The sequence below is a fragment of the Pithys albifrons genome, chromosome 23, assembly GCF_047495875.1.
Source record: "Pithys albifrons albifrons isolate INPA30051 chromosome 23, PitAlb_v1, whole genome shotgun sequence".
Taxonomy (NCBI): Eukaryota; Metazoa; Chordata; class Aves; order Passeriformes; family Thamnophilidae; genus Pithys; species Pithys albifrons.
In genome coordinates, this window is record NC_092480.1 from 7,503,660 (window position 1) to 7,526,603 (window position 22,944).

Sequence of the window (22,944 nt, forward strand, 5' to 3'; positions counted from 1 at the left end):
GAGTGAATAGTTCAGGGTCTCCCAGGCTCTTCAAGCTGAAGTCTGCTGTGTCACCTAAGTGCATCGATCCTGTGTGGTCTCAGCCATCACCCAGCTCTCATATGCCCCCCCACCCCAGGGGGGCCCTTGTTCCACAAAGACACCCAAAGGTGCTGGCACTGGCCGGGTAGTAGGTTTAGTTTATTGGTTAGTAGCGCACCTTGAGCACTCCAGGGTGCCCCGGCATCCACCCTGGGTGCCCCAGGGCCTGGTTTGCTCGGCTGGCGGCTCTTGGCTTTTCATCCTAAACCTATTTCCTGGGAAGGCCTGGGGAAAGGTGACAGCGAGCACCTCAAAACTGGGGTATTTTCACAGAAACCCCCGGCATGGCGGAGAGGCAGCGCTCTGGCCAGGGCTTCCAGCCCACGTTTAGGGGGTGGTGCATCCAGGGAGCTGGGGGCCAGGAGGGAGGCCCCCCATTTAGGCCACCTTTGTGCCTGTATGTGCTTGGGCAAGTTTGTGTGCCCTGCTCCACACATGGGGGTGTGTGCCTCGGCAGGCAGGCGTGGTGCTTAGACACGCGTATGCAGGTGCAGTCGCTGGGCATGCTGTGTGTGTGCTCCCTGTGTGCTAGAGCACGCCCTGAGTACACTCAGCTGCTTTGTGCACGCTCTTTCCACATGCACCACACACACACTGTGCAAGCACCACACGTGTTCTTTGCACACTCACTGCAGGTTCCAGGTGCACCTGTGCCGACACCAGGTGCTTGCTCTCCCATGCACTCTGTGCACACTCAGCTGCACACTTTGGGCATGAACATCTTTCCACATGTGCCATTCACACTTGGTAGCTGCTCCGTGCAAGTGCTCCATACACCCTCTCTCCTCACAGTCTTTGCACACTTGCTGCAATCTCCATGCAAATCCTGTGTGCATGTTCTCTCCACATGCTCCACGTGCACTTTGCATGGACTGTCTCTGCACACTTGTGCTCTTTGCACACTCTATGCACACTTGGAGAGCGCACCCGGTGCTGGGATCCCTGCAAATGCCATGCATGGTCTTACCACTCTGCGCACACTCTGTGCGGTCTTAGCTGCATGCTCCATGTGTGTTCTCTCCATGTGCTCCACATGCTCTCTTGCACACTCTGTGCATCCTCTCTCTGCACACTGTGCGCACTTGCTGCACACCCATGTGCCTGCGCCCATGCACCCTGTGTGCACACAGTGTGTGCTGTCCTGCACGCTCCCTGCACACTCCCTCTGTGCACTGCTTGCATGCTCTCCTGCACACTCTGTGCACACTCTCTTGCATGCTCTCTCTGTGCACTATGTGCATGTTGTCTCTGCACACGCGTGTGCCTCCTGCGTGCTCCCTGCACACTCATCCTGGCGAGAAGGCCATTAAAGCAACGCCCCAGGAAGACGGGGGACGGAAGAGGGGAGCTCCAGATGGGATCAATAGGAAATTAGTGACTTTACGCCAAGAGGAATGACGCCCAGTGGCAGAAGTGGGGCTGTGCCAGTGTCCCCGCTTGCTTGCACGCCACCGCCGAAGCGCGCACAGTCCCCCTGCTCAGGCACTGATCTCCACAGCATTGGCCTCCTCCTGCTCCCGGATGACATGGACGCCGGCAGTCCGCAGCAGCCGCGGAGCGCCGCGGGAACGCACTGGCGAACCCGGGGGTGACCTGTGGGTCCGCGTCGAGGCAGGCGAGCGAGCTGGTGAGCGATGGTAACGACGAGTGGAACGTCCCACCGGTCCCGGTGAGCGACCAGCTGCGGGTACTGGTGAGCTGGTGTAACCCGGTTCAACTGTGCCACGGGGTTCAGGCGGTGAATCCTCCTCTGCCTCTGGTGAGTCCTGCCAAAAGCCAAGAGCTGGTGAGTGTGGGATGTGTGTGATACTCTGTGCCGCCATGCTACCAGTGCTACTGGCTGCTCACCTTATCCTTGAGGATGTACAAGGCCACTGGGTTTTTGCGCTCGTGCTCGCTGCTCCGTGGGATGCCCTCAGCTGCATGGAAGCAAAGTGTTGCTCACAGAGCCAGTGGCATTGGTGTTCCCCCAACCCACCACTGCAATGCCAAAGCTGGCACCCACCCTCATGCTTCAGGCGCTCCTCATCCTGCTCAGCGTAGTCGGAGGTCGGTTGCGTCTCCACTTGTCGCTTCTCCCTGGGAAGGGAGAGGGGATGGGGCAGCACCGGCATCGCGGTGGGGGCAGTGAGGGGGCTGCCTGCGGCTCAGCCAGGGGAGGGCCCATTGCTGTTGGGACGGAGAGATGGGATGGGGTGGAATGGAATGAGGTAGAATAGGATGGGATGGAATGGGACAAGATGGGATGGAATGGGGTGCAGGGGGATGGGATGGGATAGGACAGAATGGTACAAAATGAGATGGAATGAGATGTGATCAGGTGGACTAGAATAGGGTGGGACAAATAAATGCATCAGAGTGGGATAGCATGGGATGGGATGGAACAGGACAGATAAGACAGGACGGGATGAGATGGGTCAAGATGGGATGGGATGTGTCAGAATGGGGTGGGAGGAGATAGGATGGGATGTGTCAGAATGGGATGGGAGAAGATAGGATGGGATCTGACAGGACAGGTGAGTCAGGGCAGGATGGGATGAGGTATGATGATATGGGACAGGACAAGATAAGATGGGAAGAGATGAGATGGGACAAAACAGGATGGAATGAGACAGGATGGAACATGAGGGCATGGGACAAGATGGGACAACCCCCTTGGTCTCCTGTGTTACCCCCAGCCGTACTTCTTGGAAGGTTTCCAGCAGGCACAAACTGTCACCAGGGTGACGAGAAGGAAGATGCCTCCTGTGGACAGGATGATGTAGAGAGAACTCCGGCCTGGGGGAGAAGAATGAGAGGGGCCAACCCCTCCAAAATTTTAGCTGGAAGAATCTGCAAGGGATGGCTAACCCTGGGAGTACAAGAGCGGGGAGCAGGTGGCTTACGGTAGACAGTGATTTTCACAGGGACACTGCGGCCATGGCTGATGGGGTTCTCCACCAGGCAACTGTAAACGTCATCATCAGCCATGAGGACGCGGGTGATGGTGAGGATCTTCTGGTCAGGGGAGAGGAGCAGTCGGGAGTCATTGCTCAGCGGCCGTCCATCCTTCAGCCAGGTATAGGTGGGTTTGGTGCCATTTTCGTGGGAGCAGTTGAGGGTGAAGAACTCGCTGAGCTCTAGCACCGTTGAGGAGGCCACCAGCACTTGTGGCTTTGAGATGGGAACTGTGGATGAGTAGGGGAACCACAGTGATGCCATGTCTCAGGGGACAGATCGGCCCAGGAGACAGGAAGGAAGACATCAAAGCCCCACCAGGGATGTATCTTGGCTTCCTGGGGTAGTTGAAACCCACAAAGCCACCTCCCACTTGGAGAAACATCCCCCCCCCAATATAGCCAGGGAAGATGTCCCATGGGGAACTGAATCTCCATGGGTTACCCTTCTTGCCCTTACTGTCCACAGTGAGGTTGATGGTCTTCTCGCCGGTGAAGGTGTCATCGGTGATGGACACCTCCACCTCGTAAGCGCCTTCATCAGCCAACTGCAAGGGGCTGATGAGCAGTGAGCCGTTCTCCAGCACGCGGATGCGGTCACGGTAGTCGGGTCGCAGATTGCCGATGATCTCGGTGCCAATGGACTGGACAACAGTGACAGGTTTGTCCCGCTTCAGCTGCCACTTGACCACTGGCTTGTCGGCACTGGCGCTGGTGTAGCGCACCGACAGCAGCGCTGCTTTGCCCGCCGTGCCGCGGACCAGTGGCGTGGGGCTGGTGATGTTCACTCCTGCCAGCAGACCTTGGGGTGGAGAGACACAGTGGGGTGCTGAGCATGGAGAAAACTGGGGAAATCCCCTTCCAGAGATGCACTGAGCACCCCTCAACTGCCCAGCCTGTTTCCGTAGCCTTTGCAAAGATGCCCACATCAGTCCCAAAGGGCGTGAGGAGTGGGAGCTCTCCTGCACCCAGATCAATGCAATGCACTGCAAAAATCACAGAACCACCCCCAACATTGCTTTGGGTATGGGAAGTGGGTCAATGAAACCCTCTGCAAAGATGCATTATTGCCCCTCAAAATGTCATCAGAGGGTGGGAGTGGTCCTGCATTCAGGTCAATGCAACCAACCCTCTGCAAGAATTCCTATATCACCCTAAAAATGCAGGGGGAAGTGGTCCTACAGCCAGATTGATGTAACCCTTTGCAAAAATTACACATCTCCCAAAAAAATGCAGAAGGTGGGAGACAGGTCGATGCAACCCTTGGCAAAGATGAAACATCACTCCCCAAAAACTGCATGGAGAGTGGGGTGCCCAGATCCATGCTATGCTTTGCAAAGATGCCTTAATCCCCCCAGAAATGATGGAGAGACTATTTTGCATCCCACTGCCATCCCCATTCAATGCTCCTGTCCAGACAAAGCCCCCCTCAGATGTAAAACTGCATCACCGGGGTCAGTGCACGTGCATCACTCCTCATTGCTGGTTTTAAGCCAAGAAAAAAGGCAGGGAAGAAGTGGAAAAACATGGGGGTTTGGGGAGGGGCTTCCCCCAAACATCCTCTCCCCTCAAAATACCTTATCTTCATCATCCTCTTGCCATCCCAGGGGTCTCATCTGTGAACCACCCCTAACCCAGATGCTGTCATCCAATGCTGAACAAACCCCACATTGAAGAGGAGGGGGGAGTGGGAAAACCAGCTGGGGAGGGCGAAGCAGGAGCAAGAAAGGCCTTAAACAAGCCTGAAAAGTCATGGGACCTATTGGTATGCAGCGTCCGTCTGTCTGTCCTCCATAGCGTTGTGCTTGCCCCGCAAACATGCACCAACTCGCCAGATTTAGGGGATCTCCCACAGAGAAAACCCAGGCATGAGATGGGGATGTGGCTTGTAATGCATCTTTTCCCCCTGTGCACCCCCAAATCTCTGCTCATTATTTGTTTCTTCCCTTTTAAAACCAATTCCTAATTTTTTCTCCACTCTGGGTAATAAATTTGGGAGTTAATTAATAAATCAGGAAACATTCCCATTTCCTACGGTATCCTTGGGTTAGGGATGCAGATCTCCCAGCCTTCTGTTGAAAAAACCCACCAAAAATCCTCATTTCCCAGCTGTTTTAAGCAATAAATCCCTATTTGTTTGGAAGAAGCATCACAGCATTTTTGGGGTGCCCTGGTCACAGCCCTGGTGTTTTTTTAAGGTCTAGATCAAAGCCAGCAATGAATCAAGATGGTTTTGCTTTGCATCCATCCCCCTCATTCAGAGGGAAATGGGGCCTCCCCAGGGCTGGTTTTGGGTCCAAACTTTGGTAAAATAGGGCAAAATTGTTGCAGGTGATTTTCTGTGTTTACAGACATGGGATGGGGCAGCTTCAGATTGATCAAACTCCTAAAAGTGAGGATTTAGGGAATAAACGATGGAGAAAACCAGGGTTGCAACAGGATGGGGCAAAGTTAGAAATGGAATGAAAAATGAGTTTTTTAGGAAAGCTGAAGGATGGGTAAGAAAATAGGTTTGAGGATGCTGAAAAATGAGAGTTAAAAAGGGGGTTTGAGAAAGACAAAAAGCTGGGAGAAGCTCAGGGTAAAGGCAGTGCCAAATCCACCCCCTCATCAGGACCTGCTTGGTTCCAGAGTTTTTTCCCCAGTTTTATTCCCAATTTTACCCCTTTTCTTCTGCCTCCCAAGCAGAGAGTATGTTCAACAGCGCAGCAAATCACTCCAACGCCCCTCCACCGGGTATCGGTATCATCACCCCTGGCCCTCAACCCCCCCCGGATACCCTCCAAAACCCAAGAAAAAAATGGGAAAGCCATGGAAAAATGGGAAGTGTCAGTACCTGCGTGCAGCGCCAGCAGCCAGGTCATGGGCAGCAGGCCGGGGGGAGCGGGATGGCCCCGCGGGGCAGCCGGTGCTCCCCACATTTCGGGCAGGCTCGCCCCCCGAACCGCTGCGCTTCCCCACTCCGGGCACGTCCCTCGGAGCTCCCGGCTTGGCGTCTTGCCCGGCTAATTTATTTTTTTCTCTTTTTTTTTTTTTTTTTTTTGTTCTTGCCTTTCTCAATAGAGCCCTGTGTCCCGGTGGCTTTCGCCTCCCCAGCGGCCTCAAGCTGACATTTATTTGAGGAAAAAACATTCAGATTTGCAATTTTCCCCATTACATGGACCCGCAGTTCCATGTTTTCCCAGTTCCAGGGACACACTTGATGTTGGGGGCATCACCCCACTGAGTCCAAATGAGGTTTACCATCCCCTCCACAGATAATCCAATGGCATTTAAGGCTCTGAACATCCATAAGTTGGAGTTTTCTTTTGGGGGGATATTTTTCAAAGCCAGACTCCCACCCTACAGGAGCTCCCCCCTTTTATTTTTGTCTTCCCAAGCTCTAAAACGAAGCTGTGGTCACATCCAGGCTTTGTTCCAGCTCTGATGCCAATTAGCACTGGTTTCCCGGGCATTGCTGAATAGGGCAGCGGGATGTGGGGCAGGATGCCCAGAGCCACTTCCCACCCCCACTCTGAGACCTGCCAAGCTCATCACCATGGTGAGCACCGCCCACCCCCACGGGAGGCTCCTTGGTCCCCAAAAGGGGTCGAGACCTCCAAATGTCTTGTCCCAGAGGGAGGGAGACGCTTTGGGGGAGACTTTTGGAGCGGGACATGTTATGGTGGGATGGTGCAGGGAGGGCCTGGAGCGCCTTTTGGGGGAAGACACTGTAGGGAGATGCTATTGGGAGGGATTTAGGGGATGCTAAATGAAGATACTTTGACAGACTTTTGGGGGGAAATTGCCGGAGCCAACTCGTGAGGGAGATACTTTGCGGTCATGCTATAGGGAGATGCCTTTGGCAGGGTTTGCAGGGATGACGTGCGGAGATGTAAGGGGGTACTTGGGGGGGTCAGGGATGGTGTGGGGAGACAATATATGGATATCTGGGGGCGACTTGCAGCGTGATGCTCTGTGGGGAGGGTGTTCCAGGGGTGCACAAGGGGCTGTTTCGGGGAGCAATCACTCCCCACGCCGCCCCCTCCCTTTTCCAGCGGAGGCGGGACTCGAACCTGAGGCTCGGGAACAGGAGGGGTGTGGGCGTGGTCATGGCAGTGGGCGTGACCATGGGCGTGGTCGTGGGGCCAGGGCGTGGGCGTGGCCGTGGGGCCAGAGCGTGGGCGGGGCCGTGGGCGGGGCCGTGGCTGTGGGCGGGCCCTTGGGCGGGCCCGGACTGTGGGCGGGGCCGTGAACGTGGGCGGGGCCTGGGGCGGAAGTGGCGCCGCGTTCAAAGCGGTGGCGGGGCGGGTGCGGCCGTTGCGGGGCCGCTCCGGGGTCGGAGGTGCCGCGTCCTGATGAGGAGGTTGGGAAGGGATGAGGGAGGGGGGCCCGAGGCCGTGGGGGGTATGAAGTGTGCCCGGGGATGAGGGTGCGGCGTGTCCGGAGGTCGGTGGCGCAGGAGGTGAAGGCGCACTCAGGCCTGGCGCTGCGGGGGCGCAGCTGCGGGTGGCGATGCCAGGGGCTGGGTCACTGCGGGGGCAGCGAGGGCGATGCGAGGGCGGTGTCGGGGCGCTCACCCGCGGTGGGCTGGGGGGTCGGTGCCCGCGGACTGCAGGGCCGGGAACAATGGGGTGCGCCGTGGCCGAGGGTAGGTGGTGGCAGGGGCGAGGGCTGGGCTGGGCCGGGCTGGGGCAGGGGGTGGGCTGGGCTGGGCTGGACTGGGCTGGGGGTCTGGGCCCACCCTCACCTCCCTTCCCGTCCACAGAGCCATCCCGGCGGTGCCGGATGCTGCACCCTGGGAGGAGCGGCGCCGGGGGCCCGGGGAGCCCCCCAGGGGACGCCGGGCGAGGCCCCCGCGGCGGAGCTGGCGGGTACTGGCCGAGAGGACCCAGAGCGCGGCCCCCGTGGGCGTGTGGGTGGAGAGCGCCCCGGTGCAGCAGAGCCCGGCCTTCGTGAGTGCACCGATCCCCGCAGTGTGCCTGTAAAACCCGCTGGGGCGATCGCAGCTAAAAATGAGCTTTTTCACAGCCTAAAGGTGGCCAGGAAGATGGCTCCTAAAAATAGTAATTTATTTTAATGATTTTTAGTGGGGTCAGAAGCTGCCATGATGCCTATGTATCCTGGCCTCCCCCTTGCTCAAGCCCACAGCATCTCTCTGAGTTGATTCCCCTCCAATAAACGGGGTCTGGGGGACAAATGTATCAATTTTAAACATCAGTCAGGTGGGAAACCCAGCCAGTGCTGCTCTTCGCCTTCCCACCCATCCCCTTCGCCTTCCCACCCATCCCCAAAGGATGTTGGTGAACCAAGATCTCTATTCATGTTGCTGGTTTAAAAAAAAATATATTAAATTGAGTGTTTCAGGGTCTGGAGCCAATCTTGGCTGAACCCCATTAGAAACACTTAAGGAAATCTTTAAGGATGCTTATCTCAGGGATTTCTGCTTTGAGGGTTATTCTGAGAGGACTAAAAGTGCATTAAATATCGGATGATGAGTTCAGTCCCCTGTAATTAATGTCTGAACATTACAGAAGCTCCTGCCCTTTTGAGATGATTTATTTTTACATTGTAATTTAAATCCTGAAAGGTTGAGATAATATATGGAAATGAATCATCTCCATATTCCACAGAACTTCCATCTTGGCACTGTGAAACTTCTGGGGGAGCTGAGCTCTTCCTGAGAGCTTTGGGGTGCCCTGGCACTCCCAGGGCCCTCATGTGGGGCTTCCAGGGGTGGGTGAAACTGCCCAGGGTTATCTGACCTTATTTAATACTTTTAATTAATACGTATAATGCCTCCTACATCTGAGTTGCTGCTGAGGTGGGCAGTGGGTGAGCTGGTGCTGGGCTTTTTGCTGGAGCTCTGGCTTGGTTTTCTCTGTAACAGTGTAGATTTCTCCCCACCTTGGGGCTTTGTTGGGCTGTGCTGACCCTGCTCTGCTGCTGGGAGTGTTCCAAGTTTAGTTTCAGCTTCACTCCTTGCTCCATCCCTTCAGTCTCTGGTTTCTCTTGCTGTGGTGGCAGCCAGGACAGTGATGCCGTTGGTCTTTAAGCCACAGTGGTGTTGCAGAGTTGCTTGGCAGGACTGCAAGGAGAAAAAAAAATGTTTTTTGGGGGGTTTTCAGGTCATTGCTGTTAATCTTTCACTTCACATGGTAAAAATATTCTAGAGCAGTGCTGTGCTCTGTGAACTGCTTCCCTGATGTGCTTCCAGCCTTGCAGAGTGTTAACAGGATGAGGGGCTGGCCTGTTCCTTTTGGATCCGGGGTTTGAGCATCCTTTCATGGGAGCACGAGCAGGAAACTGCTGCACAAGGCTCCTTTTTCTTTCCTTCCAGGTGTGTTGCAGAGAGGGAAAGGCAGAGGTGTGCACATTGTACCTCTGTCTAGTCAGATTCAATCCAGCCTATAATAATCCAGTAGACATTGTCCAAGCTGTTACTCCACAGACTTTGAGAAAACCATGAAATTTGCCCTGAGTGCTGCTTGTCTGCCTGGTCGCTGGAAAAACAGTGTTTTGGGTTGAGCTGGCAACATGCCAGCTGCTCAAGTACAGAGTTAGGGCCTCTTTCTCAGACTGAGAAAAGGGAGAAGGGAAAAAAACCCTCTCAAACTAGGCTTCTGCTTAAACTAACTATATATATTACTAGAGAAAAGAGAAAATTAAGAGAAAACTAAGAGAAAATTAAGAGAAAACAATATAACACACACTTACACAAGTTAGATATAACAAGAAATAACTTCCCACTCCCCAGTTAATACAAAGTCTATTACTCTAGATCCATAAGCACTCTAAAAGACACCCAGCAAGAAACAGAAAGTATAACAACAAAATGTTTCTACTTCCCTGAATTCAAACAAAATGCATTTAGCGGCAGCAGGAGCAGGACCTGCTCCAGCAAGACAACAGGTGCATGTCCTGCCTGTACTTTAGCCAGGATGGAACTGAACTGAACACCTCCCCACTTTTGCACTCATATCTCAGGTCTGCATCATCTGGTATGAAATATCTCCCTGGTTACTTAGCCAGGCAATACCTGTTTCTCCCAATCTATGCAGACTCCTTGAGCCTGCTAATTTGAGGCCTAACTAAAGCCACTACAAGCAGATACAGGGACAAAGCTGCTTTATTGCTGCCAAACCCACGTGCAATGTGCTTGTGCCTGATGCAGGCGTCAGTGCTGCGGGTGGAGGAGGAGCTGTGGCAGCAGCAGCGGGAGAAGGCGGAGCGGCTGAGGCGGTTCCAGGACGAGGTGAGGCGGCGCGTGAACCGGCAGGTCAGGATGCGGCGCAGGCAGGAGCTGCACGAGTCCTGCGAAGTGGTAAGCAGGGCTCTGTCAGGAGAAACTCCTCCAAACCCAGCGTAAATTGGGGAAAATCCAAGCAGTGGAGCTCAAGTCAAGGTGTTAATGAGTTAAAAATGGGATAATCTGAGGTCCCAGACTCTGTGGTGGCAGAGGGTGTCCTGGCAGGCTGGGTCAGCGTGACACCTTGGCTGGTGCTGAAGGTGCTTGAAGCCTCCCCATGGAAAGGTTACTGGCTCCCGTGGGCAGCAGCAGAACAGAGTTCCACAGTCCTGTGCAGGTTTGCCTGGAGTTAAAATTAACACGCAGGCCAGAGCTGGGAATGATGTGAATGTCTCCTGGTTGTGTTTCAAGCAAAACAGCTTTTCTGCTGTCTTTTTTCCAATCCCTTTTCCAAAGCAGCCAAATAGTTTTTAAGCAACACTTTCTCGCTGTCTCTATATTCCCTCTTCCCCCCATGGGCTTGTTTTGGATTAACCTATGAGTATACTTAATCCTTTCTATTCTCAAACAAGTGCTGGGAAGACTTGCCAGAACCTGACTGGCACAGAAGGGAAAGCACTGAAATGTCACCGGCTTTGGCTGCCCCTGGGGTGTTTGGGCTGTTTCCATGGCTGAGTGGGGATGTCCTCGTGTAACTCCGCCAGCTCCAAGCAGGAAGCCTGCAAATGCCCTCGGCCCCTGAGAGCTTGGTGGTTCTTTGTGCTCTTCGCATGGAGAGCCAAAACCTCTGTCCCAAGGGTGGTGAAGTGTCACCAGGGTTGAGGTCTTTCCAGGTGACGATTGGAGATCCCCGGTGGCTGTTTCCCTGCAGGCGGAGCGGGAGAGCTGTGCTGCCATGCAGTGCTCAGTGCCCTGGAGGAACACGTGCCTGTCCCAGAGCCACCCCACACGTGTCATCTGTGGGCCTGGTGCTGGCTCCAGCCCGGCCCGGTGGGAAGGGACACACGGTGAGCCATTCCAGCAGCAAGCTGCTGAGGTGAGCCTTGGATCTCCTATGCTTCCATCCCCGCTTCAGCATCCTGGGCCCTTGGTGTCTGAAATTAAGTGCAGGCAATATTTGGTTTTGCTTTTACAGCACATCCCTAGTATTTGAGGTTTAGTACTGAATGAAATATTCGCTCCCCTTCCCACCCTGAATGTTGTGCTCCTCCCCAGTGCTCATCAGAGGATCCAGCTGGGTCACAGGTGCCTCCTCCTCGGATGCTGTAGCTGAACTGCTCATAGACACAGCTTTTTTACGGCCATGTCCTGGCTCAGAGGTGGCACTAGGTGGTGCCAGCTCGTTGCAGCTTGTCTCCTGCCGGCCAAAATCTGGAAAAACCTGCCTTGAGGACTGTTTCAAGCTTTTTTTTTTTTTTTTAAGTGATGCTTCTGCTACATTTCGTGGTTTATAAAGCCTGTGTGCTCGCCTAGGAGCTGGAGTTACTCCAGTTGAAGCACTGTGGGATGGGTTTCAGTTGAAGTACCTTAGGGTGGAAAATCATTTCTGGCTGGACACCAGGCAGGAAAATTGGAGATCTGGCATCTCAGCAACGTGTTTTGGGAGCAGATGAGTTGCCTGGATCGGGATTTCAATACCTTGGGGCAGCTCTGAAAGACCCCTGGCTGATTGTGTGTTGGGTCATGCTGCCTTGATGAAGCGTCTTGGCTGAAGCAGAGCGATTGGGATGTCTCTGTGCTGCTGACCCTGAGCTGTGCTGTCCTTCCCTTCCCTCGCCGCAGCTCAGCAGGGCCGTGAGGCAGGTGCGGCGCCGGCTGGCGTCCTGCAGGACTGTGTGCCCCGGCGCGGAGCCCCCGCTGCTTCCCGGAGGCAACTGGAGACAGGAGGTGAGCGAGGGCTGCCTGGGCTGGGGGGAGAGAAATCACCCGGGTCAGGGTTTGGCTCTAAGAAGTTCACAGCATGATTCAAGGAGTTTCTCCAGCAGGACCCTGAGATCAGCTCAGGTGGTTAAAACTTGGTTGTAATAATGTCAAGGTCATGGTTTCAATCCCCTATGTGGGCCATTGACTTAAGAGTTGGACTTGATGATCTTTGTGGGTCCCTTCCAACTCAGAATAGTCTGTGATTCTGTGAATGAAGTAAACTGCTTTCCTGACCCACCTGACTGGTAGCCCCTGGATGTGGGTGACCCCGAGGGCTCTGTTCCTCTGTCTTTGCTGCCTTTTAGAGAAGGCAGCAGGATAAAGTGGGTGAAAACGTCTCTGAGATAAACTCAGAAACAAGAATTCAAAAAAGGCTTTTAAAGGCTTGTGATCCGAGATTGTGATCTGGGTGTTTGGGAGGCATGTGACTACCAGCTCTCCCCTCAGGTGCCTTTCTTCAACAAACCTCAACAACTCTTTCCCTTGCATCAAGCCCTTGTTTTGTGTGGGTGGCAAAGATCTGGAGTGTTTCCCTCACCCGGGGCTGTCTTCTGCTAGAGAATCTTGGCATGCAGCTGCTTTCCTTGAAGCAGTTCGCGGGAGGTCAGTCCCACATTTTGTTGTGCTGAATTTCATGCTGCTTGTGCCCCTCCAGTTCTCAAGAACAACTTTGTGTTGCAGCCGTTATCCTGCTCTGTGCCAAGACCTTTCTCAAACTGGCGCACTTTGGAGAACAGCAGCACCAACCCAGCCTGGGCTTATTGTCTCTAGCCAGTTTCCTGCCCATCTTGCAATTCTTCATTCCCATCTCTTTGTCAGGTTCACCAAAGGTGAAGTAGATCTTGGCTGATTACCTAGAAAATATCTTTTACATAAGGGCTGGTCTGGCTCTTCCTCTGTTTACTCTTGGATTTCTATGTGCTCTTGGATTTCTGATGAAGTCAGCTCTGCAAACAGGACTCAGAGAAACACTATATGGGCTCAAAAACCTCATTACCTGTTTCTGCCACCGAACTTCCCTCCTGTTTGAGCCCTCAATGTGTTCAGCAAGAAGGGGTGACTCATGACTTCACTATTAGCAGCACCGACACTTCACATAAATCACAGAGCCACTGCCCAGAGAAGCCAGAGAGTTACAGGAGATCTGTGGGAGTCCTGGGCAAGTCATCCACAGCATTGAGAAACACTGGGAGGGATTTGGGACCGTGCTCCCATCCCAGCCTCACTGCAGCTACAGCTAATCTGCATAAGGAAGTTCAACAGCTTCCGTGGGTGATTTATTCCAGGAGGAATATATAGATTTATTGCATTGTTCTGTTTTATTACTCCAAGGTAGCTGAGAAGAAAAAAAGGTCTTAATCCAAATCTATCTCCCTGTATAAAGGTTTGGCAGTTCCCACCCAGGTAGAACAGCAGTGTGTTCCCTTCTCTTCAGGTGCAAAAGGCTGCTACAGACATAACCATGGACTTAACCCCCTGGTAATGCTGCCTTTTCTTTTGTCCTCCCTGGATTTCCTTGTGCTGTGTATTCCAGCCCATTTCTTTGGTTTGAACCCAAGGTTTTTTCACCCAATACTTCTGCAACTGCAAGTGGGGTCAGTAGTTTAATCAAGATGCTTCTTTCTTCCCTCATCCAGGCTGATAATCCAATCATGGAGCAGAGCCCACTTATTCTTACCCTATTTCTGTGCAGTGAACTCCTGAGACCAAATCTGGGCTGTGTTTTTAATCAGTCTTGCACCTCCCATGTCAGACTTCTATCTAACAGGATTTGCTTTACCCCCATGTTGAATTAGGCCACGTCAAGAGCTCAGCTGAACTCCAGAGTCTTCTGCTGCTCTTTGCCTGAGGCCTCTTACTTCTGTTGTAGAAAAAGTTTAGCCCAACCTGACCTGATTTGCTCTTGACAAATTTATGCCGGTTGCTGATTATCTTGTTTTCTCCTGTCTTAAGGCAGTTTGCAAGGTGATTTCCTTTTGTTTTTCCAAAAGTCACAGTTAAACTCATCAGGCTAGAATCTTCTACTTAGTATTTCCTTCCCCCCTCCTTTAATAAAGAGAGTTGCTCCTTTTACCCTTTTCTGATAATCTGGACCTCCACAGATTTCAGGGGGTTGTTCCTACCTTGACTGCCACCCCTGGCAGTGGCCCGAGGCAGGTCCTGCCTCTTTAAAAACCTCAATTTCTAGGAATAACCTGACTGCTTCATCCCAGTAGTAGTACTAGCATTTTTCTCCCTGCTGCTAGCTCAGAGCAAGCCTTTAGCTGAAATGTTTTTCACCTTCGGTCCTGTTCTCTGCACTTTTATTCTCATTTTTCCTTCATTCCCTGCTATCAATAATCCATGTTCCTAAAATCATTGCTCTTTCTTTCCTTGAGAGATTTCTTTTCAGGTCAGAAGCATCCAAAGAGTTGATTCCCTGATTTCCCAAGCAGATACCACGTGATAATTACCTGGAAATGACCTGTCTGTTCCAGGTCATCTTGCTCACCAAGCCTTTACCTTCAGGTTTTGGTAGACTGCTGTATCTGCCCAGCATGGCAGCACCCAAATTATTTTCCCCAACGTCTCATTTCACAAAGTTGGTGGTTTTCCCCCACAGTTTCATGTCTTTTTACCTTCAGGGCTCCAGAGCAATCTTCCAAAGCAACAGCCCTTCCCCTCTGTTCCATTATCCTCACCAAATCAGTTCTTCTGTGTCATGTTTCTGTCATGATGGGGTTGATAGGGTAATTCCTGTGCCTGTCAAATAATTCCATGTTCAGACTGACTGCAGGCTATCCTCTGTCCTTCCTGTACAGCAGCAGAGCCATCTCAAGGGATTCTTGGCATGACCTGCTCTCCTGCTGGTCCTCTCTCCCCTGTCAGCAGGCCTGCTCTTCCCTTCCCACCATGCTGAAGGAAAAAAATTTATCCTGGCTACAAGCTTGCTTCTGGCATTTTGATTCTTTAGTTTGTGTGAAACAATCTGCTGCCTCTCAAAATATTGTAGATTGCCACTGGGGAGCCTGCCCACTTCTCATCTGAAGGAGTATGCTCCATACTCCGGTGTCACTCCAGAAATCCCAGCTCCTTGCCATTCTGAAACATTGCCTTGCCTTCCAGTCACACCCCCCCGGCCCAGCGTCTGTCCCGCTGCTGCTGCAGGTGGGGAGAGTGTGGTCACATGTGACCCTGTTAAATTCCTGCCCCCTTGCTCTGGTGCCCCGCGGTGGTGCTGAACACGTGGTGCTGCCAGATCTCATCCAACTGACAGCACTTGTGCCCTCGCATTAAAGCTGCTCTGAGGGTGTTGAATTTGCCCTTGGTGCCAAAGCAGTCAGATTTGAATTCCATGTTTACACCCATCTCCTCCCTTTCCAGAAGCCAGAGCCTTGCCCAGCAGCCGCAGTGCCCTCGGAGGACGAGAGCGAGGAGCTGCTGCTGGTGGGACACCACGACCTGCCTGCTGAGCTGCAGGAGCGAGGCACAGCTGGGCAGGACGGTGACTTCTGCATCAAAATTGAATTTCCAAAAGTAAGACTCATGCAGAGTTGGTCTTAAAAGGTTTGAATCGTTAGGTTTATTTTGGTGTCTCAGAGAGGCTGCTCTTCGAGTAGAGCAGTTGCTCCCTCGGGCCTGATTGAAGTGTTCTGTTGTCAAAGTGGGCTCAGGAGCAGTGTCTGAGTTCAGTGAAATTGGCGCTGCTGTTTCTTGCTGTCGCAGTACAGCTGTGGCCTCAGAGGGGTGTGATTCCTGCCTGCCTTGTGGTGCCTGCTGGCAGCCACCCAGCCGAAACCCAGGCCCTTGCAGCCGCGTGGAGCTGCACTCAGCCTGCACAGCAGGACCAGAAACCTCCTAAAAAAAGATGGGGGGAGAAAAATCCTTTGTATCAGATGAAGGAGGTGGCTGTGTCAGTCCTGGTGCCTCGGAGTGGCAGACCTGCCCTTGAAGGATTCTGCTGGCCTTATCATTCCTCTTTTGTTTTCAGGCAGCTTTTGCTGAGCATCTGGGGGTGGAAATGGTTTGCCCTGGTTACCTGGGGTGGTTGGAAAAGGCTCCATGTCTGTGGCAGCTGTGCCCAGCCTTGGCTGGGGATTAGTCCAGCTTGGAGCAGAAGTACTGGCTGGGCAGACAGTGAGCGGGGGGAGGTAGCAGAGGTTTATGGTGGGGATTACACTGAGGTTTTGGGAGATGTTGACTGTGGAATTCCCCCGATACTTTGCTGTTTGTATTGTTATTTTTTTCACATTTCACAAAGTTCATAATAAAAGTTTGGGTAGGTGTAAATCCATATTTAGGCTAAACCTTCTCTAAGGATGCCTTTAGAGGTGCTTTGGCAAAGCTTTTGTGCTCAGGCTCCTGCGTGGAGATGTGACACCTCTCCTGTCCGTAGCCAATCTGTACCCAAAATAAAGCTGTAGGGATCATACAGAGAACTTGCCACCAGTGAGGAGCATCTTGCTGAGGGAAGATGAGATACTTGACCGTGGCAATGCTGATTCCTCTCCTATGTGTTGTCTTCCAGGTCCGTGATGGGTCGGTGAAGGACCTCAACCTGCCCAAGAGGCTACGCACTGATTACCAACCTGCTCTTGTGCTCTGGGCTGGTGTTGACCAAGAGGAAACCAGGAAGCAGGTCTGTCCCAGGGAGCCAAACCCTCCTGGTTTTTGTCTGAAAGGGATGGGGCTGTCAGGAATGCTGATGTCTCCGATAAGAAGCCTCAGAGCAACCCTGAGGTATGAAACCCATGCTGTGTTTGTCAGCTCAGCTTCATGGTGTCTCAGGTCTTGGGCAAAGCCACTAGGTTATTTTTTAAGGTCTCTCATGACTAAGAGCAATTTATCTATACTCTTCCTGCAAAATCTGAGATCTGAATCACCCCAGAGGGTTGGAGACGAAATGGGCTGCATTCATTCTGTCTGGCAAAAGCTAGGGGTCACTTGTTGCAGGGAGAGCAAGAAGCTGCCAAAAAAGCTTAAAAGGAAAAAGAACAAATCCAACTTTATCTTGTTTGGGTACAAGGCTGGAACATAGAGGTTTCTCTGATTTTGGGATAGTCTCAGGCCTGGCCTGATGCCGAGCAGATGATTTAATGAGAAGGGTTTGCAGTGTCTGGGATGGTTTTGCTTGTGCTAATCTGGGCAACGCAGAATGATGGTTTGTCTTGGATGCCTAAAGTGAGTGACTTTTATTTTCCTGCTTCCTCCTGCTGTGAAGAGGAACACTTTTCTCTCCTTCTGTAACCTTTCTTGCAGCTTACAGTGTAAAACTCTGAACAATTTGCATGGTTTTTGTTCCTTACAAGTATTTTCCAACCAGCTGATCCCAAATCTGGCTGTGGTTTCTTGCTGGTGTGACAACAGCTGGGGCTCCTCAGGCTGCTTCTTCCCCCCCCCTCCCCATACCCTTGCTTTTTATCTCCTTGGCTCTGATCCACCCGAGAACTCGTTTTGCAGCACTCTCCTCTCTCTGGGTTTTTTCCATCTGGCTTTCTCTACTGATGGCCTGGTGATCCCTCCTTTATCTTCAGCTGTGCTGGACTCTCCACAGGGTGAGATGGACAAACTTGGCCCAAAGCTCTTTGCATTGATGAAGAAAAATTCATGCCTTAAGCTGTTTCAAGTCATGGAGCTTAAACTCACTCTGTACCTCCTCTGTGTCTGAGCTTTTGGTGTGGGCTTTGGCCAGGAGGTTTCCCTGCCCCTGCTGCCTTGGTGGGATCAGCCAAAGCCAGACACTAAACCCTCAATATCCCTATAGGAGTTGTTCTCTGCAGAGCTCCTGGATTTTTCCTAGCAGTGGTTTTGCCCCCTCTGTGGTTCTCCTGTGTTGTAGCAGTGCAATTCTGTGTGGCACATTCATTTTTGGGGGGAGATACAGGATTCCAGTGAGCTGCAGGGGAGCACCAGTCCCCAGATAGATCCAAATTAAAGTAGGTTGAAGTGGGAACTGGTTCTTTACCCTCAGGAAAGAGAGTTTAGGAATTTGTCAGGTGGAAGCTGACATAGGAAGCTTCAGTGGAGAGTTGCTGGTACAAAGCTCTCCGATGCTCCAAGATGACTTGACCCTTCTCTCCTACCTCAGTGCCATCTCCTCAGCTTCCCAGTCCCGGGTCATGTCCACTCAGAGATGTCCATTTGAGGGTCTCTTGGGGAAGGATTGAGGTTCTGTCCTCCAGAAATCAAGCTGATACAGCTCAATATTGATCCCAGACATTCTTCCCAAATGTTCCTCTTCCTCTGTGCAGCAGCAGAGCGAATTCCTGCGGTGCCGACGCCTCTTCATGGCCATTGAGCGGGAGCGAGTGAAGGACCAGCAGCGGCAGCGAGAGAGGCAGCACAGAGTTGCCCAGTGAGTCTGTGGGTGCTGGGGTCACCTCCTCCATCAGGGCAGGGCTCTTTGGGAGGCTGGAAAGGTCTTGTGAGCTTGTCTGGTGTGAACAGACAGTGCTCCAACCCCAGGGTGGGATTCACTCAACTGACCCCCCAGGAGAGACCCTTGGGCCATGCCAAGTCCCTCTACCTGGTTTTTGAGTTCTGGCGCAGCTTGTTTAGGAGTTGGGAGCTGGAACATGGGGCTGGGAGAGACGAAACTTCCCAAACCATGGGTCTTGGGAACCTGAGCCTGTGTTAGAAACTTCAGGGTGAGGTCACACCATTGTGGTTAAACTGTGCCTATCTCTGGCATTTTTAGTATCATACCCTTAACCCTCACAGCTATAAAAACTTTTACGGTGTAATAAAACTATTTCCACTCGTTTATTCTTGGTATCTGTGTAAAAGTGTTGGTTATGGTGGGGATTTCTCAGCTTCTCCCTTAAAGGTGTTTGTTCAGGAGGAGCTCTGCAAATTCACAGTAAAGTAGGAAAGATCCTCTAAGTTTTGGCTTTTAGCTGGCTTGCCCTCCAGTGAACTGACATAACTCTGGCCATCCTGGCTCGCTGGGCAGACTTTGTGGGAGCAGGACAGGCACCTCAGGGCAGGATTTTCATGGTCACTTTTTCGACGAAAAACTGCCAGTCTGAATCAGTGCTTTTCCAGCCACATCCCTGATGTTCCAATGGCACTTGGGAGCTTTGAAAAGCTTGTTCTGCCCTGCGAGGGCTCAAGAGGCTCCAGGGACTCCCTTGTTAGTGTGATACCTTTACATTATTATTATTTTTTCCCTTGGAGCACATACAGGGAAGAGCTGGGTTTGTAATTACGGGGTGTAAAGCTCTGAGTTGGCCTTGGCCTCAGTTTCTGGAGCAGGTTTATGGTGCTGTACTTGAAGCTCTACATTTTGTTTAAAAAACATTTCAGTGAACTTCAGCCAGAGAAGTTTGGCTTCAGTGCTTTCCTTCTGGATGTAAAGATTTGCCCCCCTATGTGAAAGATATGACATGTCTTGCCTGATGACACTGCCTTCCCCTGGCTTCTCACCAGCCTTGATTTTGTGTTTTAATGCCTCCTGGCAGTGAGACACATTGTTGCATTTGGGAATAAAATGGCAGATGCTTTTGGTGTAAAGTCTTTGTGCTTTGCAATTGCCTCTTGTTAGGGAAATCTGTGTTGTGTTTGGTGGGAATTACACAACCCAGGCCAACTTAAGGGCTGTAGGTGCAAGGGAGATTGAGGAAATAGAGGAAAACTTGGTTAAAAGTGCATCTTAAAGCCTATTTTAGAGTAAAGGTGGGATCCTTGGAGTGTTTCTGCTGTATCCAGTCCTGTTATGCTTCTCAATCCTGAAAGCTGCTTACAGAAGGCTCCAAGCTGTCCCATAATCAGAAGCAATGGGAAGCTGGGAAGCCAAGGTGTTGGTCCTTTCTGGTGGGTATTTAAAAGCCTGACCATTGTGCTTGGTTTAAGGACAGAATAGCAGCTCTGAGGAACTGCAGGTGGCATTTCCTGACAGGGACATGTGTGGATGTGATGCAGGAGGGAGCTGGAAAGGGAAGTCCACCATAGTGAGAAAATGAGCAGGCAGGAAGAGTGTAAGGGCATGAGAGCATTCATAGGCTAGTGTTGCTTTATCAGGGGAAGAACAGAGGCTTGGGAACCATGTTTAACCATTTTATGTTTAAAGCCAATATATTTCTATTTAATGCTGTGATTTAGTGCAGAGTTATTGCCTGTGAAAGCAGCAGTATCATCCAGATCCCTGTGCTCTGACCTCAGAGACAGGGACTGGCTGGGAACTGAGGGGTTGGGATGGGGCAGCTCCTTCCCTAAGCATATGTGCACCTGCAGGATTAAGAGGCAGAAGGAGAACCAGCGCCGGATGGAGGAGCAGAGGATGCGGGATTTAGCTGAGCAGCGAAAATCCTCCCTGGGAGAGGGAGCCTGGGAAGCCCTGGCCCAGCTTGAGCTGCAGGAGAGAAGAGTGAGGGACAGATGGCAGCGGGATAAGGAGCACGTGAGGTATGGCCAGTCCCTGCTCCCTGCGCAGAGTCGGGTGTCGCTGGTAGAAGTGAGTGTTTGGTTCCTCACAGGTATGTTGAAGCTCTGAAGGCCCAAATGAGAGAGAAGATCAAACTCTGTAACATCGACTTGCCCCCGCTGTGTTCCTGCGGGTCTGATTTCTGGGATTCCCACCCAGATACCTGCGCCAACAACTGTGTCTTCTACAAAAACCACAAAGGTAGGAGCCTCTCCTTCCAGGGAGGAGGCATCTGGGCCTGAATCCCTGATTACAGAGGGAAAAATCAAACCAGAATAGGTGGTTTCATGCCACTATGCAGAGATGCTTCTCTAAATATACTCTGGAGAGGGCAAGTCGGGCTCTGTCCCGAGTGGCATCCTCAGCAAAGTACTCGTCCCTACAACGTGTGAAGTAATGCAGCTGTGACACAGCCACGTGTTCCTGGGGACACAACCATGAGGAAAACACTGCAAACCATCTTGTTAAGGACACAGAGCCATCTGCCTTAAGTGCTGAATCTTCTACTGGGAGGATGCATCAAGGCATGGAAATGGTCTTAAGCGATTGTGTTCTCTGATCTGGAGCAGAGCTTGGGAAAGTACCTGACTGGGTAACGAGAGTTACCTGGGAGGGAAAACAGAGAAATTTGGGCTTCATAAAATAATCTGTGGCTTGCATACCACTTTGCACTCAGGAGTGTGCAGAGTGTGCAAGCAGGCATATGGAAAACTATAAACCCCCGCTGTTCTCTCTCTGCTCTGTGCTGAGACATGGGAGCTGAGCCCAGTTTCAGGCCATAAGTGCAACTTTCATCCCCTGATCCCGTTTCTGTGTCCCCTTCCTGCTCAGCCTACAGCCAGGCGCTGCGCTCCGTGATCTCCTCCTGTGCCCCCTTGGCCACGCAGCCGCTCCAGGACTTGGCTGCTCTCTACGCTTGCTCGGTGAAGCGTCTGTGACTGGGGCAGCCCCATGTCCCCCTCCCCACATCCTGTGAGTAGGGAGCAGGGCCGGGCCCTGTCCTGCCTGCCTCCTGCCTGACCCTCCGTGCCAGCTGCCAGGACAGTGTCACCTTTGCTCTCCTGCCTTGTGTGCTCCAGTCTGAGCTGTGCCTCTCCCACTCTGTGCCGCGTGTGCAGGTGGCTGGGGCGATGGTCGGTGCAAAGGAGCCGATTGCTCTGCGGAGCTGGTTTATGGGCAGGCATTTGAATTCCAGCATTCAGCTGCAAAATAAACTGTTTTCAGGGATTGATTGTCTCGTTTGGAGTGTGAGAGGAGGAGAACAAGGCACCAGGCCTCAAATATCTCTTAGGGCAGGGGTTCTTGACTCCTCCCCCTCCCTTCTCTCCCTTTCCCTAGGGCTCCTGCCACCCCCTGCCACTTTGATCACCTTCTAGAGCCAGGTATTTATTGTTCCTCCCTTCTTTTCCATATGAGGACCTCTCTTCTAGTAACAGCTACCCAGCTTCACACCAGGCCCACACTCCCATAAGCCTCTATTTTGCTCTGGAAAGGAGCATTTTCCTGGTAATACAATCTGCAGTCCTGTGCAGGGGTGACTGGAGCAAGGTGGCTTTTCCCAGAGCCGCCTCTGGTGCAGTACCATGTTCCTGGGTGGAGGTTGCACCATACCCTGTCATTAATATTTACTCCTTGCTGGCCGCCCTCTCCAATATTAACTGGGGCAGGAAGGATGGGTGGCTGAGCGTGCTGGATCATTTCTCTTCCCTGTTCCCATCCTGTGGTGTGTGAAGCAAACCCACGACCCGGGGCCAGAGGTAGCACAGAGCTGCAGAGCCAGGGGATGCTCCTCCATTCCCGCTAGAGAATCATTCACTGAGGAATCTGTGGCAGCTGATGTTGTTTATTAACTGCTGCTTGTGTCAGGGGAAGGTGCTGCAGCCCTAATTTGGGGTGTTGGAGTGGGTTTGGAAAGGGTAGAATCTGCCCCTGGAGGGGCCAGGGAAGCAAAAGTCCAAAGCTGCAAATGGTGTTTTTGTTAACTGACTTCAGTTCTGGGGCAGCTGAGGATGAAGCAGTTTCTTGGCAGGTCCCCACGGTCTTGCTCAGGTCCTGGGGCCCCCTCTTCCCGTCTCTTCAGGAGGATCCCCAAGAGGCAGTGGTCTGATTTGTGGCTTAGTTAAAGGAATGATGGTTAAATAAAGCTGCTGCTGCTCCTCATCCTTGATCTGTTCCTTGCTTGGCTCTGTCTTGGCAGAATAAATGGATATTTTGGAAGAAGGAGTTTTCTCCTGTTGTGAAACAAACCCCAGGCAGGTGAGAGCAGGATTCTCCAGATCCCTGGAAATAACCCCACAGCACATGTGGAATGGCTTAGCCGACATGAGAGCAGCGAGGCCCGTGCTGGGAAAGAGAGCACAAAAGTTAAACCCAGC

General features: G+C 52.3%; 2 protein-coding genes across 2 annotated transcripts; one reads left to right on the forward strand and one right to left on the reverse strand.

Annotated features, from left to right (window-relative positions):
- Window positions 1-1,436: 1,436 nt before the first annotated feature.
- HEPACAM (hepatic and glial cell adhesion molecule) lies at window positions 1,437-6,329 on the reverse strand. The gene is made up of 7 exons (XM_071576164.1): window positions 5,854-6,329; window positions 3,478-3,819; window positions 2,967-3,248; window positions 2,766-2,859; window positions 2,087-2,160; window positions 1,930-2,000; window positions 1,437-1,847 (listed from the first exon to the last, which is right to left on the reverse strand). Exons 1-7 carry the CDS (start codon window positions 5,936-5,938, stop codon window positions 1,560-1,562), a joined length of 1,236 nt encoding a protein of 411 aa, XP_071432265.1. The 5' UTR covers window positions 5,939-6,329; the 3' UTR covers window positions 1,437-1,559.
- A 638-nt stretch (window positions 6,330-6,967) lies between these two features.
- Window positions 6,968-21,796, forward strand: CCDC15 (coiled-coil domain containing 15). The gene is made up of 11 exons (XM_071576073.1): window positions 6,968-7,362; window positions 7,765-7,951; window positions 10,171-10,320; window positions 11,117-11,281; window positions 12,028-12,132; window positions 15,532-15,684; window positions 16,676-16,786; window positions 18,399-18,502; window positions 20,380-20,550; window positions 20,622-20,770; window positions 21,401-21,796. Exons 1-11 carry the CDS (start codon window positions 6,968-6,970, stop codon window positions 21,505-21,507), a joined length of 1,797 nt encoding a protein of 598 aa, XP_071432174.1. The 3' UTR covers window positions 21,508-21,796.
- The last annotated feature ends 1,148 nt before the right edge of the window (window positions 21,797-22,944 follow it).

Excerpts from the sequence above, each read along its gene's own strand:
- HEPACAM (XM_071576164.1), bottom strand. The coding sequence starts at position 5,938 with ATGTGGGGAGCACCGGCTGCCCCGCGGGGCCATCCCGCTCCCCCCGGC. Across the intron at positions 2,860-2,966 it reads TGTGAAAATCACTGTCTACC|GCCGGAGTTCTCTCTACATC; the intron begins GTAAGCCACCTG and ends CTTCTCCCCCAG. Across the intron at positions 1,848-1,929 it reads TGTACATCCTCAAGGATAAG|GACTCACCAGAGGCAGAGGA; the intron begins GTGAGCAGCCAG and ends GGCTTTTGGCAG.
- CCDC15 (XM_071576073.1), top strand. The coding sequence starts at position 6,968 with ATGCTCTGTGGGGAGGGTGTTCCAGGGGTGCACAAGGGGCTGTTTCGG. Across the intron at positions 7,363-7,764 it reads TGCCGCGTCCTGATGAGGAG|AGCCATCCCGGCGGTGCCGG; the intron begins GTTGGGAAGGGA and ends TCCCGTCCACAG. Across the intron at positions 12,133-15,531 it reads GAGGCAACTGGAGACAGGAG|AAGCCAGAGCCTTGCCCAGC; the intron begins GTGAGCGAGGGC and ends CTCCCTTTCCAG.